The sequence below is a fragment of the Rissa tridactyla genome, chromosome 2 (assembly GCF_028500815.1).
Source record: "Rissa tridactyla isolate bRisTri1 chromosome 2, bRisTri1.patW.cur.20221130, whole genome shotgun sequence".
NCBI classification, from domain to species: domain Eukaryota; kingdom Metazoa; phylum Chordata; class Aves; order Charadriiformes; family Laridae; genus Rissa; species Rissa tridactyla.
Genome location: NC_071467.1, coordinates 24,129,938 through 24,146,485, shown reverse-complemented (window position 1 = coordinate 24,146,485; position 16,548 = coordinate 24,129,938). Strand labels below are relative to the sequence as shown.

At 38.1% G+C, this 16,548-nt stretch overlaps 1 protein-coding gene across 3 annotated transcripts in view; it reads left to right on the top strand.

Moving 5' to 3' along the window:
- The window catches only part of VPS13B (vacuolar protein sorting 13 homolog B), a 480,344-nt gene that overhangs the window by 367,747 nt on the left and 96,049 nt on the right, over nt 1-16,548 (top strand). For all 3 annotated transcript variants that reach the window (XM_054189533.1, XM_054189532.1, XM_054189535.1), the window contains exons 35-36: nt 2,887-3,024; nt 15,837-16,244. In XM_054189533.1, the coding sequence (XP_054045508.1) occupies nt 2,887-3,024; nt 15,837-16,244 (546 nt within the window). The remainder of the gene's footprint in view (nt 1-2,886; nt 3,025-15,836; nt 16,245-16,548) is intronic.

Below are 16,548 nucleotides of genomic sequence, written 5' to 3'. Positions count from 1 at the left end.
CCAGAATTAGCTCAGATCCAAAGCAACACAGTTTCGCTTCAACCTGTTGGAGCGGGTGCCCAGGAGGGCCGCAACAATGATGAGAGGGGCTGGAGCACCTCGCCTTTGAGGACAGGCTGAAAGAGTTGGGGTGGTTTAGCCTGGAGAGGAGAAGACTCCAGGGAGACCTTATGGCAGCCTTACAAGTACTTAAAGGGGGCTTATAAGAAAGATGGGGGCAAACTTTTTAGCAGGGCCTGTTGCAATAGGACAAGGGGCAATAGTTTTAAAATAAAAAAGAGTAGATTTAGACTAGATAGAAGAATTTTTTTCCAATTAGTGTAGTGAAACACTGGTCCAGGTTGTTTCCAGGTGGTAGATCCCTGGAAACATTCAAGCTCAGGTTGGACGGGGCTCTGAGCAACCTGATCTAGTTGAAGATGTCCCTGCTCATTGCAGGGGGGTTGGACTAGATGATCTTTAAAGGTCCCTTCCAACCCAAACTATTCTATGATTCTATAACTAAAAAAAAAAAAGTGCTTGAAATCAGTAAGGCCAGTGCTAGGTCAAAAGTAGTATATTTTGTTGGACTCAGGCTAATTTTATGCACGGAGACTTCTTTGTGTTGTTTTCCCAACGTGTAAATTCTGGAGTCCTCCTCATTATTCATGTATCCCAGTCCTGCGGCACCCCACGTAATGGAGAGGTGATGGTGCTGCGCTCCTAGGAGACATGACAGAGCAAAATAATGTCCTGAGAGCCGCATCGTTCCTTTATTTATTTGATTCTGTGCTTACGTGCTGCAATTCCCATTGCCCTGAGGGCAGTGTTTGTGTAGATAATGTGTTATGTCACGCAAGGATTTTCTGCTATGTAAGTTCTTTCCATAGAGATATTTTCGTCTTTAAACAGCTACAACTTTAAAATAATTATATATGGGTTTTATAACATAAACACATCTTAGGATATTAGGAATACCTGCAAATGTATTCCGCACAAGGAATGTTTGACTAAATTTACTGGATTTTCTGAAAAGTTAGTGGATGATCTAGGTTGCCATACACAGTATGTGATTATTATCTTTCAGAAATGAGACAAAATAATGGCATATTGCAACATTTTGCCCTATATTGATACACCTAAATGTTTATACTAATACTTCTGAAGGCACAATAACTTAGAAATCAATTTAATTGATTCAGTGATGTTCATTGCACAATATTCAGTGATTTTTAGAATGCTTTACACCATATATTCTGAAAAACGTTAGCATATTACTTATGATGAGCTACTAGCACAAAACAAGATATAATTGTATAGATCCAAGTCAGAGATAACATTCTTGTTCAGAACAACTACAAAAGTATATTTTGGAAAAAAATGTGTACTTTGGTGATAAAGATTTTTTTATTATTATGATTTTCAGTATACTAGGCAAACTCCAGACATGGGAAACAAGATATTCCCTAAAGCAGTTACTATAGAAAAGGGAGTGTGCCACACCATTCTGGTTAGTGTAATTAAAGGAAAGGGCTAAGAACCATAAAAATGTAGAAATTCACATGGAAAATATACAAATCTGTTGCATGCAGTGACAGCCCTTAAATAACTGTTGAGAGCTGACTTTATAAATGTATAGCAGGAATAAAGGGAAGGAAAGGCTGTAATGTATATGCCATGCAGTACAAATACTGCTGTAAAGTCATTGCCTGAAAATTGATCAAATAAAAACAGAAGAATGTGCTAACTTTTGATCTTTTCCATATAGATCTGAAGTCATGATCAATTGGTTTCAGTAGGTTCTTTGAAATCACATAAGGGTTCATATGTGCCAAGTTTTATATGAATCACATGATAAGGTCAAGAAATACGAATTCCAAAGCTGACTTTATATACCCAGTCCACATATGACTGTGATACCACGATACCATATGTTGACTATAATAGTGGGTATGTAAATGCTGTTCTTGAAAGGAATCCATTCACTAAAACTCAAATAAAGCAATTATAGCAGTTTTTAATTGACTGAAATGGGAAATAATAACATCAAGAAAATCTCCTTAAATCATTAACAATGAGGCAGACGTTCAATGATTAATGTAGCAGTCTTGATAATAAAGAATAATTGATTATTTAGAATTTAAGACCTGTAGTGCCAGAATTGAGGACTATTATAATGAAGGTCATGAGTTTCTAAAGTTTAAAAAGCCTTTTTACACTGCTAGTTTTGCCATTTGTAATACGTGGAAAATAGACTAGGAGGAAGTTAATTTTACTGTACAATTGTAATATTATAAATGGATCAAAAGAATACAGTTCAAGGTGGTGTGCAAGAATAGCTACTGATTAGTTACTGAGTGAAAATCCAAAGCGAATGATAGAACCACATTGTCCTTATACTCTATCTGGTCTTTTAGCCTTTATCATTTGTCTTTCCATTATTATTTTCTCTGCCTGACAATGGAAATACAATGTAGAAGTAGCAGATTTTGAGCATGGATTCTCTTGTAAGGACTCCATAAGCATGATCATGCTAAAGCTAAAAGCTAAAGCTAAAATTGTGTGCTATTTAAAGTTATCTGGTAGTAACTGATACCTTTTGCTCATATTTTACCTGGTATTTTTGCGGGTTTTCTACGTTTTGTGTAATTGCTCTTGCCTGTGTTCGCATGCGTTGTTATACACATGCATCTGTCTATAGGCACAAATGCTGTGTATAAAAGTAGTATGAGGAATATTATTTACTGTGCTACATTTTAAACTTTTTTATTTATTCAATTTTATTTAATGCACTGCTTGACACATGAGTTGATTAATCAATTTTGTACGTAGCATTTTATTATGCATCATATGATGATATAATGGAATATCATTACTATTAATGACTGTGATCATTATCACCTGTAGATCCTGGGAAGACTCTACCAGAAGCTCTGGATTATTGCAAGATTTGGTTGCAGACAGCAGCAGGAGAGGTAGATGCGAAGAGTGGTATTCCACCTCCTCTTATCACTGTGCAAATTAAAGACTTCCTTAATGGACCAGGTAAACATTGCACTTTAATCTCTATTTTCTAATGTAATCTATTTGTAGATATGGACATATGGACAACACACGCGTTAGATTATCACAAAAATGTTGTATTCCTTGCTAATGAATGTGAAACTTTCCTCCAGCAATTACTCTGAACTGAAATGAAATTTGAGGTCCAAATTTGGTCAGTCCTGGATCAGTCATAGGTTTAAGGTTTAACTATTTATTTTCTTCCCAAGGTAAATATAGAAATTTTACTTCTCAAGAAGGCTGAGGTTGGCAAATTTCCAACAGAATGAAACCTACTGAACAACTGAAATTTTATTACAGTTATGTTTATAAGAGGTGACTTTTGAAACGTTTATGAAGAACTCTAACCATTCTGTGATCTTTATAAGCTGTCTTCTCTTGGGTTCTTTGGAATCTGGATACCTGGCATTGCAAATTCCTATCATCTAAAGTGTTGATACTGTAAAAATAAAAAAAAATAATAATTCTTTAATTAACACGGAATATAAGTGGTGTAGTGTGAAGGTTTGTTAGCATTTACTTAAAATAATGTGACTTGAAGTTTCACTCCTAGAGTGTCAGAAACTTCTGCAAATTGAAGTATGTCATCCATTCTCTGTTTTGTGAATTATGTATTTATAACTACATTAATATGTAGAATATAATTGAGGGTATATTAGAAGTTAGAAAATACATTTACGTTTACCTGTGCCATCATAATTCATGTCTGTCATGCATATTTATTGAATTGTGTAACGTGGGTTTTTTCCCCTGAATATCCTTACTTCACTCAGCACACGGAATGTTATCAGTCATTTAGTGAGCAACTCTTCAGTACTGGCTTTTCCTATTCATAGAGTCTTACAGCACACTATCTAAACCTGGCTCTACAACAGAATTACTTATTTCCTCTGTGTTGCTTACTGCTTTAGGATCTGAGCACTACAGCAATTCCAATTTACTTGCACAACCTTCCCATGGGTCATGGAATAGTATGCCCTCGCCATTTCATGGAAGGCAAATGAGTCACAGCGAAGTTAAAGATTTTCTCATTATATTAAGGTTACCAATTTAAAACACAGGATTTAGTTTTCCAAGGTACTTAAAAATACAGAAATTTAGACATTGGAAACACAGTTCACGTTGTCTTTGGGTGAAGCAGTAACCACTTCTGTGTATCGGACCCCAGGATTTCAAATTGAACAACTGGGGACTGAGACATACATATTTACCCGCTGACTATAAATACTGTGGTTAAGTAACTCGAAAATCCAGTTTTTGCACACAGGCAGGCTGGAATCTCAAGGAAAGAATAAAGTATGTAAACAGCCTCATCATTGCCCCTTTTTTGGTTTTCTGTGCTTCCTTAAAGGCATTGTTTAAAGAGAGGATTTTAAAACCATGTGACAGTGCAGAGCTTCTGTTACATTGATCCCTATTTGGCTTCATTAATAGGACTTTGAACCTTCAGACCTACTGCGTGTTCTACTGCCATTTGAACTAAAGGATTAATTGATAATAATAGTAGATTTTCATTCTAATCATGACGAGCACAAGAGAGGTAGGGACGCCTACTGTCAGTGGCCTTTACAGATAGCTGATGAAAGCAGAGGAATATCAATAGTCAGTATTTTTGAGTTCCATTGGAAAGCCAAAAGGAAAATGTATTCTCTCGAGGCTACGATCTTCTGGTCACTGCTGCCAGATTGGGTTTTTTTATCCTTTTATTTACTTATTTATTCTTTCCAATTATTTGGTGTCCTCTCTCCCCACATCTGGCATATTCCCATATTCCCAGACCCTTTGTCTGTGTATTCCCCTTCTCTCAAAGTTCTCACTGTATTTTCCTGGCACAGCCTTTATATTTAATTTATTGCACACCTGAAGGTGTTTCCCTGACACTCTCCTGTCAGTAGGACGGACTTCTGACTAAAATTAGCAAACATGGAAGTTGGTACCAGCATGCAAAGTGTGTATTCCTAAGTATACCCCATTCTCAACAGTTTAGTCAGATCCTGAACCAGTGTTACATCTCTCCCCTCCATGGTATTTGGCTAAATAGGGAACTGAAAAACCATAAATTATTGCATCATAAACTTCAGTCTGTTTATTCTTGCAAAGCCTGTAAAACTTCAGAGATTTCCTCCAGGATCTCTTCTTAGCCAAAAGGCAATTTTTTATCATCTTTTTGCTGCTAATTGGAATTATCATTACACATGACTCAACGGTAATTACTCTGAATTTTAATCAAGTGTTTTGCCAGTGTAATATAGCAAAACAGCTCTGCATTCCTTTGCAGATTTTTCTAACCTCAGCTGCTGCCGCTATGAGATCCTCTTCAAATAAACTAACCTTTACCAAGAAGCCTTCCGTGGGGGCTGGAGGTTTCATTGGATGAGTAATGGAAGGCGCTTTCCGCATGTGATTGCGTCAGAACAGCACATGCAAAGAGTTATGAAAGCTTGACAGCTCCTCAGCAGGCTACTGGAAAACAAGTTACTAACTCTCCTGGGGGGAAAGTCCTCTAACCACAACTTCTTCCAGGGTGAGGTAGCTTGGCCGTCAGCACGCCTGGAGAAAGTGTCTACATCACCAGATCCTAACTAAGCTGGCAGTTGTTTATTGAGAACAAGAACCTCAGCAAAACTCCTGAGAGCTCCTGTAAGGTCACCAGACAACTGCTATTTGTGATGGGAAGGCATCACAGTTAATAAATTGCATAAATAAATGCACTGCTAGCGTATGCTTAAGTTGTAGGGCTCAGAGACCTACTCTTTTTCGGTGAACATTCGGCAAATAATGCTGCTACTAACTGGCATATTTTCTAAGGACATGCTGTGTGTTTCCATAGTCATTTATGTATATGCATTTTGTAACTACAGTACGTAAATTATTAAAATGCATCAGATGCACTAGTAGGTGCTACCTGTTGGGTACAGCTGATCTGCTGTTCTGAAAAGGCAGCACATTTTTAAAAGCTGTGCCTATGCAGACAAAAATCTGGATGTAGCAGTTGTGATAACTAGCCAGTTTTCTGTATAGATTTTAAGTGTTCAAAGTTCAGTGATTTAATTGTAATGTCATTTTTCTTACAAAATACATTGTTGGTGTGCTGAGGTTAAGTTTCAAATGTAACAACCAAACATGCCTGTGTTTTATGATGCAAACTACTATGCAAGCAGTTAAAAGAAAAAATCTGCAAGTGGTTCCCAGTGTTTGCTGTGTTAGATAAAACCAGTACTCCTTGTAAATAGTTTGTCAGCTGAAGTAGATAAGTGGATAGTGTTCCATAGAAAAATCGTATGGTTTCACCACACAGGAAACCAGGTTGTCAGTCCATATTAGCTCGGAGATCAAAAAACTACAGCAAGTAGCTAAACTTGGAAACCACTAATTAAATGAGAATAACAGGATACATTAATGCACTTCTTGCCACATGAGTTGATTATTTTGTACATTTTTGGCAACTAAAGAAAAATGATATTTCTTCCAGATTTAAGGTAATAGGATCCTAGGAGAAATAAGCATTCATCATCAGGCCTGTGGGAACAGACCTCAACTTTAACCCCACAATGTATTAAAGGACTATTCTTTCTCTTTCTACAGTAACTAATTATTTAAAATTTTTTAAATTCCATCTACATCAGTTTACATGACCCTCTCTCTTTTATATTCAGTCTGTTACTGGATTGTACATCTAATTCTTGTCTAATGCATATAAGTAAGTGAACTATTTATTGCTTCAGCATTAGATATTATTCATTAGGTGAGGAACAAATATGACCATCTTGTTTCAATAATTTTTCAAAATTTATTATCTTGACCGTCTAGTCCATCCTTTGGATTTTTTTTTTAAATCAACTACGCTTTCTTAGCCATAAAAGCTGTCTTTTTGATGTATTCTTTCTGCATGCAAATGATACAAAACATGTTTATGAATTACAACTTCTTACAAATTGCCTTAAAATACCTATACATACAGGTGGTTTATGCCAAAGTCCTTTTCCCCCAGCAGTTTCTTGGGAAGGTGTTAGACTAGGTGAGAAATAACCGCGGTCCTTGATGACTTCGCCTTTCGAAGTAATTTCTACAGAAGAAACTATCCAGACAAACTAAGGAATACCGTGTCCCACCGAAAAATAAAGTGAGAACGGGGGGGCCGGGGAGGGGGGGCTCTTTTCTGCCAGTCCCTCCCTGGCGTGGTTTGGACGCCGCGAGGGGCACAGGCCTGTGTCTGGGGTGACGCAGGAAGAGCAGCGCGCGAAACTGCACCATGGCCCTCTCTCCCCGGGCTTTTCCCCCGTCTGCAAAGGCAACAATTGTATCCATTAGCAAGGTCAGTGGTTGGGAGAAACCTGGAAAATAGCAGCTACCAGAAACCCGCTAGAATAATATCTCCAGCAGGTGATAGATTAGTTGGAACAAATTGGAACCATTGCACTTCAGCAATCCTGGTTTCTTTCAAGCTGTTTTAAAAATGTCGTCATTTTAATACACAATATCAGCCCTGCGGAACAGTCCACAGCAGGTTAATTTGAATCATATGATGTATCACTGCCCTCAGCTGACATGAGCCCCGTTCCATGTGTGAAGCCATAATAAATCCATTCCCAACCGAGGCAAATTCCCTGTGAGAAGGTGAACTAATCCAGGCCTCACACTGGCATGTTAGCCCTCCGTAATTGAAAGCAGGGCCACCTGTTCCCAGCACAGTTAGCCTATAGAGAGAAAATTAGCATTAGATCAGATACTTAATATATTGAAAAATCATTCATACTACTTGCAAGTTCAGCTGTGGGCTGCTTAGCATGACATCATATATAAACCTAGGAATGTGCCCACTTGATCCCAGTTTAACAGTTTTGTTAACCATGGTGTTTGTTAACTTTGAAATGAGAATTTTTTGATTTAATGAGAGCTGACACGTGAGAAGGGGAACTAGCCAGGGTGCAGACTTTTCTAATTAACTCTGGGTCATTTGCAAAACTTTTGAGCTTTCTAGTAGGTTTTTTTTTCCCTTTGCTCTTTTACAAACAAGTTTTTTAAAGCACTGACACTGTAGCCATGAAATGATATTTATTTGATTAAGAGGGCAAAGGGAAATATTCCAAACAGGTGTACCAGCCTGTAGGTACTGCTTTGGTTTTGACACATCTATTGTCTGTAATACCAGTGTAATAATGTGTAAAATTATCAAAGTTTCTTACTAAAAGCAATGTCTACAACAGTTTAAATGCTATTTAGTTTCTCAAATGTCTAAGTACTGAAAATGAAGACTGCACACTGAAGCCATGTGGATAAGTTTGAAAATATTTTCTCGGTATCTTTTTCAGTGTAATAGCATTCTTTTTAAAACTTATTTAAAACATTTGCCCAATTTTCTGAAATCCTCTTTTTCTTCTTTTTTCTTTTTTCCCCCTTTCTTCATGTATGTCTTAATATAGATGTATTATTCAGCAGCCACAGCAGATAATAGAGAGTTAGTATTTATGGGTTCTTTTCTTTTCCACAGACCTGCTCCATGACCTGGAACAATTTATTTCGTCTCACTGTGTTGTGTTTCAGCTTCCCTGATTCTGTTGAGAGAGTTAGCGTTTCCCTTAGCTAGGATTCTCTTTTCATGATAGTGCCTCCCAGTGCTCACATTATAGTTTTTTGGCCTCACCACCCAACCCTTGACACAATTCTGTAGTATATTTGGTAGTTGCACAGTTCCTTTCTTTCAGTCAACATCCTATGAACAGCAGTCAACCTCCATCCTTTATAAGTGGTATCTTTGGTCTTCTTGACCAACAATTTATTTTGGTTTGATTGTGACAATTTAAGAAAAATAATAGAATCACATCACCGAGCCTTGTTTGAGATCTCAAGCCCTGGCACTGGTGAGGAAGACCTGCTAATGTCTTTGTGTCACCTTTGCATAACGTCAATGACATACTAGGTCATGGAAGTAGCAGTTGTTACTGCTGGGGAACACCCCGCATGGCTCGAGTTGATTGAGCTGCCTGAAGGCTGTAGTTTGCCATATTGGCCTTAGAGAGCTGTTTCTGTGGGGCTGGAGCACACAGATGGCAGTAGGTAGAAATACTGAGCAGTGACTACCAGCCTCTTCCAGACTAATTGGCATCTGTCTCACAGAAGCAGAACACAAGATGGACTGCAGATGGCCTCTGAAGCCTTGTCTCAAGTTTCTTCCTTCTTTTCCCTTGATCCAAATTGAGAATGATGAATTAGAGGATAAAAACAAGTCGTTTGTATTCTTCTTGCTTTTCAATTTCTTTTAATTTGTCTCTCTTTTGATGCCTGACCAGGGACAATTGAGAACAGTACAGCTAGTCTTTTCTTTACATGTCTCTCTCTTTCGTATTTTTATAAATTTAATTTTTGCAATTCAGCTATTTCCCTGTTACCAAAGGGCCACCCTGACTCCAAATCAGAATCAGGGCTCGAGATTACCTTTACCTTCCTCAGATTTCCTCTGTTAGACTACTTGCATCAGGATGGGTGGCTCCTGGAGAAAGAATATTACTGGTGGTAAAATGTTTCATGCCTGTTGTCTGCGTCTTTCGTTTTAGGACTAGGAAATTCAATCCTCCTAAGAGTATAGAGCAAATAGTAGTTTCTTCTATATCAGTACTGTTAAGAAGTTTAATATTTTACAGCCTTCTTGGGGTAGGGGAGAGTGAGACCCATGTCCAACCTGAGAAAGAAAGACCCGGCCTTTTCTGTATTACCTATGAGAAATAGAAGATCCACTGCAGAATGAGGGGTATGAAAAGTGAAAAAAATCTTGGATAATGCCATATTTCTCTCTCTCACAGTTCAATATTTCTCATAGTCTATGAAAAGACCCCAGTCTTATAAATAAAGTTTATAAATAATTTTCATGGAGTTTACTTTCTGGTTTTTCAGAACACTATGGTAGTTTATTAGTCATACAAATAGTAACCTGGTGTACATTAAGTTATGGCATATATTAGAATAAGCCCGCTGACTTCAGTAAGAGCTGGGATTGACCTAAAGCAACTTGCTAGGAGCTCTGTTATTATTGCGTTGCTTATTCATCCTTAGCCCACCAAATAAAAAGTCCTTTTGAGTAATATCATTATCCCAAGTTCACAGAATAAAATTATATCTTCGCAGTCCAAATCTGAATGTTATGGAGAACAAGGGTAAAATATTCATAACGCTGAAATTTTTTATCTGAAGTTCTAAGTAATAAAATGACAAAGAAAGAAATTGTTTCAGACAGAAATTTCAGAGCGCTGCTTATAGGTTTTCTTTTATAGATGTTATGATTTTGTTCAAACAGGCCATATTGAATCCATTGGGTTTTTTGTAATAGATTTCAAAATACATAATAAATGTAAGTAATATGATGACTAATGGGTCAAGTGAAGTTGGAACTTTTAAAATGAGAAAATAGCTGGAAACAGTTTTCAGGAAACTATTCCAGTTGATTTTTGGTCCCCCACAAGGTGTACATTAACATAAACTCCGTAGAATCGCCTCTGGGACCTGAATTCCCTCTCTGATTTCATTATTGCAACGTGATTCTTTTCCTTTCGCTGTTAAGTCATCTCCTGGTGTGGTGGGAGCATATAATAAGCGTAATTTATTTATATTTATCTAATCTCCCTTTAACTCAATAGTTATTTCATCATTCTGTTTCCTAGTAGCTGTTCAGAAAGTTGTGAAGCGTAATTAGTAACTAATAATCGACAGACGTAGACTTATTGGGTTAGCTAAAGGGATGTAGTGAAGAAATTGAGAGAGAGAAAGAAAAAATCAAATTCAACACTCAAATGCTACACTGTAATAAAAAAATTTAAAAATCATCTAGTTCAGTCTGATTTAAACATAACCAGAAATGACTCAGTTGAATGCAATCTATGTACAGGCACAGTAATTCCTTTGTATTTGTTTGTCAGAAATAGAGAAAAACTGGCAAAATAAGTTATTGCTATTATGTCTTAAATCTAAAGAAAGCATTGGGGTATAATTATGGTAGCCAGTCGCTAGTAGGCAGAGAGACTGATGTAATTGAGGAGTTAACAGTGCCTTTGAGCTACCTTTTGCCCTGTCCGGAGTCTGGTGTAATTTTGGACAATTCAAAGACTTGTTTGGATTATAGGAACCTGTGTTTTCCTACTCGTACAGAATCTGCACAGTGTTGTGTGGTGTGCTTCCCAAGGTGTTTAAAATCATCTAAAAAGACTATTACCTTTGGATTTTGCACCCTAGAAGTTTTATTCCATCTGCATCTAGGTGACCCTTTACATTGTAACGTCTCTTTTTAGCCCATTTTGCGTGACTGGAGAAGCTGCTGAACATCTATCTTCATCAACTGCTATAAATAGCTCTTCATATTTCATCAGTTTTCACTGTTTCTGTCCGTCACTTAAATATGTTTTTCTTAGAAGGAATGTTAAAGCTTCTTTTACTAAGTGCTAAGTGTAAAACAGGACAAAGACTAAAAACATGTTGATTGCTCAATTGGTTTTTTATTTTTTGAACGTTTTACTTAAAATGCCAAAGAATCTCCTTACATAATATTTCCCCCATTGTAAAAATAACCTATGTCATTACGAGATAGTTGAAGTATTTGCAGTGAAGGTTCCAGAGTTACATTTTCTGCAATTATGCTTTTGGCTGCCACCACCTTCTGTCAGGACTGATTCACTGGATAATAGTAACTTAATACAACCGTTCGTAAAGTTATCAGTCATGAAAACATTTTTCTGGGTGACGTGCTCTTTCCAGAGAGAAAACAAGGAAGTCATTTGTCCTACTGTCTTTTTATTGCTTTCTTGGATGAGTACAGTGTTTGTGAAAACAATTTGATACTGTCCCATGTGACATCGTTGTCTCTAAATTGGAGAAGCATGGATTTGAAGGATGGACCACTTGGTGGATAAGGTATTGGGGATGGTTGCACTCAGAGAGTCATGGTCAATGGCTTGATGTCCAAGTGGAGACCAGTGCAAGTGGCATTCCTCAGGGGTCAGTACCAGAATCAGTGCTGTTTAACATCTTTGTCGGTGACATAGACAGTGGGATTGAGTGCACCCTAAGCAAGTTTGCCGACGACATCAGACTCTGTGGTGCAGTCAACACACCTGAGGGACAGGAAGCCATCTGGAGGGACCTGGAGAGGCCCAAGAGGTGGGCCCATGCAAACCTCATGAAGTTCAACAAGGCCAAGTGCAAGGTCCTGCATGTGGGTGGGGAAATCCCAAGCACAAACACAGGCTGGGCAGAGAATGGATTGAGAGCAGCCCTGAGGAGAAGGACTTGAGGGTGTTGGTTGATGAGAAGCTCAAACATGACCTGTCAATGTGCACTCGCAGCCCAGAAATCCAGCCATATCCTGGACTGCATCAAAAGAAGCATGGCCAGCAGGTCAAGGGAGGTGATTCTGCCCCTCTACTCTGCTCTGGTGAGACCCCACCTGGAGTACTGCCTCCAGCTCTGGGGCCCCCAGCGTAAGGAGGACATGGACCTGTTGGAGCGAGTCCAAAGAAGGGCCACGAAGATGATCCGAGGGCTGGAGTACCTCTCCTCTGAAGGCAGGCTGAGAGAGTTGGGGTTGTTCAGCCTGGAGAAGAGAAGGGTCCAGGGGAGACCTTATAGCAGCCTTCCAGTACCTAAAGGGGGCCTAAACGAAAGATGGGGAGGGACTGTTTATCAGGGAGTATAGCAACAGGATGAGGGGTAACGGTTTTAAACTGAAAGAGGGGAGATTTAGATTAGATATAAGGAAGAAATTCTTTACTGTGAGGGTGGTGAGACACTGGAACAGGTTGCCCAGAGAGGTTGTGAATGCCCCATCCCTGGAAGTGTTCAAGGCCAGGCTAGGTGGGTCTCTGGCAGCCTGGTCTAGTGGGAGGTGTCCCTGCCCATGGCAAGGGGCTTGGAACTAAATGACCTTCAATGTCCTGTCCAACCTGAACCACTGTATGATTCTGTGACTAGCAGCAGTGATGAAACACGGGACCAGGATCACAGGTGGTATGCATATTCCACCACTGAGCTTCACCAGTGCCCTATGTCTTCTCTACCCTGGCCTGAGGAACCCCACGAGAGAATTATTGCTCTCATATTAATCTCCTTTTAAATCTTTCTCAATCAGTTAACTCTCTGGCTTTAGCTTGACACGTGCTCCGTCAACTTTTGTCTAAGCAGTTTTAGGGTTGTAGGGTTTTGTGTTGTTTTTTCCTCTTCTGGGCTACACTACCATAGGAAAGTGTTGGCAATAAAATGTGCCTTTGACAAAGCAGTTAGATGTGAAAGCTGTCACAGCAAGCAATAGGGGTCCTTTCCTCATTTAGTAACTTACAAGCTTAATTATGTAGCAAAATCACGAGCATCTATTCTATTTTACTCCTTTATTGCTAGATCAATATTGGAGACAATTAAGTCGATAAAGGACTTGTTTTGAAAGTGTCTAAATGGTTCTGAAACCCAAATCCTAGTGTGAGTTGGATTTCAAACTTGTACCATTTTAAAGATGCTGCTCATTTGTTTGTTGGGGTTTTTTTAACATTTCATTAGAATAACACTCCTTTCCATTTGAGTATCATAAGTAAATTAATATCGTAATGTCCCATGGGTCTCTACTTTATTTGTAAGTCTCTTTTCTCCGTTCAGAGGGAGGAGTGGACCAATGATGCGTGCAAAAAGGCAGGCAAGTCTTGGGGTATTCTTTAGTGCCAAGAAGGGTGGAGAGATTTTTCAAAAGTGTTTTGACATTTTGCTTCCCTTGCTTTTAATTAAAAATATCGGTACATAAGTATTTTGAAAAATCTTGATCATGTTGATCAAGTGTGATTTTGGATGCCTAAAAATCTTGCTTTTTTCTTATGTCCAGCTTCCAAGCTTCAATACTTGCCTTTCTACTAGGCCCGTGTGTTAGCTAGTGTTTTGCCACAGTTTCTAGTTCAGTGTGGAAGGCTTTAACACAAGAGGAGGTGGTGGTGGGGAGGTGGTGGAGTCACCATCCCTGGATGTGTTTAAGACTCATTTAGACGTGGTGTCGGGGGATATGGTATAAGGGAGAACTTCATAGAGTGGAGTGGATGGTTGGACTCGATCATCCCAAGGGTCTTTTCCAACTTAAATGATTCTATGATTCTAAGAGAAAGCATTTTCAGAAAAAACATTGATTAAAATTGTATGTTACAATAAAAATAGTTTTTCAGTCTTAAATTTCAGTTAGCTGTGGCTTGTAGAATACTACAGAGTTTTTTCTAAGATTGTGTGGATTTTTTTAATTCAGGTATAACAAACCTTACATGGCCATTAATAAGTTTCTTGTATCTTTGTAGAAAAAGTGCTAGTTTATAATTAGCGAGAGACTTATCTTTTCAGATACCAAAGCATCTAACTGAAATTTATAACCCCTGGATATTTTGGGGGGTTAGAAATGTGCTTTGTTGTGTGCCTGGGACTCTCTGAAGTCAGTATAAACCTATGCTTAAGAGCAGCTCCGAAGTTTTGCTCTTGCAGCCCTTCACTGTTGTGGTAAAAACTTTCAATTTACCTAAAGAGTGGGAGAATCGAGCTCGTTTAGTTTGTATCAGTGTTAAGAGTAGAACGTGATCCTGAACAACTTTGAAAGTAGGTCCTAATTTTGGTGAAATACTCATTAATCTGTGTAAAACCTTGAACAAACAGTGTTTCCTATACGTATTTATAGTGAAACTCGAAACTAAGTAGCGCTGCTTTCTCTGAACATTTAATCTAGTTTAGATATATGCACAGGATTTTAATCATTGTTGGTTCTCGGGGGTGGGGCGGTGGAAATCAAACAGCAGAGTGAAAAGCGAACTTTTCCCCCTGCCCAGGGTGGCTGTCTCATTACTGACTGAAAGCTGAATTTGAAAAGAAAAAATTTTAAAAATAAGTTAAAGCTGGATTTCTCTAACGATGTGTAATGTACCGATTAAAAAGGCAGATAGCGGCACAGAAATAAGTTTCAGCCATTGTAAAATCCTGCTTCCCATCTGTGAAATAATCTTGGTAATTATAACATCTCAGCTATTAGCGATGTTGTTCATATCAGTTGTGATTTCTAAAATTCTGTGAGACTTTTAGCAGCCTGGGAAGTACCAAAATCCTTTAGTAAGGAGCAAAGAACATTTTTAAAATATTATGTTATTCCAGTCTCCCTGGAAAACAAAGAAATCTAAACATACCTCAGTTTTTATATTTTCTTTTTATTTCACATTTTATTGTGAAAATGCATTGCAGAATACTGCATATTAGCTGCATAGGAAACAAGAAAATATACATGTTATTCACTTATCTAAATGTGTTGATAATGTTCATTGTTGGCTTTGGAGTTTAGTCAAATAGTTCTACTGGATGTAAAACTCAAGAGAATGTGAAGTATATTTTCATTCTTACACAAAAGGACTAATGTATTTACCCTCCTACACGCTCAAATAAAGTGTGTGTCTTTCAGATAGCTGTGATGATCCCTGGGAAGAAACAAGGAAATAAGATCGACGTTGCGACATGTCTCTTCCTTTAAAACTGTAGATAGTGAAGATTGCTTACAGTATTTTTCATTATGTTTTAATTCAGATTTATTCCTAAATTGTTTCTTTATATTCCTTTTATTCAGTTTATTCAATTCAGTTCCTTTATATTCAGTTATTTCTATTGTTTCATTATATTTTACCATTGATTCAGTCTTTTTAATGAAACATGGTAGAAATAATGTTATCTCCACTAAATGTCTAATATTTTTACATTACTTGAATAACTGCACTATAGCTTCTCATATTTCTTTCTCCAATTCTCTCCTACAGCTGACGTAAATGTGGGCATATCAAAACCTGTGAAAGCAAATTTCAGTTTTGTCAGACTTGATCAAATAAACCAGTTTTTGAAGAAAATCATAACCAGAAATGGTGATGAGCCCAAGAAGGAGGCTGCTCCGTCCGCTGGCGTTAATCCAGATGAGGATGTCACTTCAATAACCAAACACCCCAGTACAAAGGATTTGCTATCTGCAGTGCACACCAACACTGCGCAAAAGGCTACAGCACAAGAAAACTTGTGGCAAGCGCTTTCCTGCTTCCAGAAAATTTCCATTCACACCGTTCAGATGGTTGTTTCAATGGAAACCGTCCCACATCCCAATAAACCTTGTTTGTTAGTCTCTTTATCAAACCTCACCGGGAGCCTGAATATTAAAAGTGGACATAAAACTGCAGGTAAGAGTTTTTGAAAGTTGGAAGTGCTACTGATTTGTTCAAGTGGTGGCCTGGTAACCGTATTAAAGCGTGGGGCATTGAGGGGAACCTTCTCTAGCTAACATAATAAATCTACAACAGAAAATAGAAAATCCCTGATAGAGTCCATTACCTGAGTTTTCCTTTCAGTGAGGCAGCACCCAAGAGTGCTTAATTTTGTAGTTAATATCCCCTAGCTTGTAATTACTAATTTATTGACAGAATTCTGGCTGGAATAGTGGTTACAAGAACCACTATTCTGGTATTCTGATAATTCAGTACATAC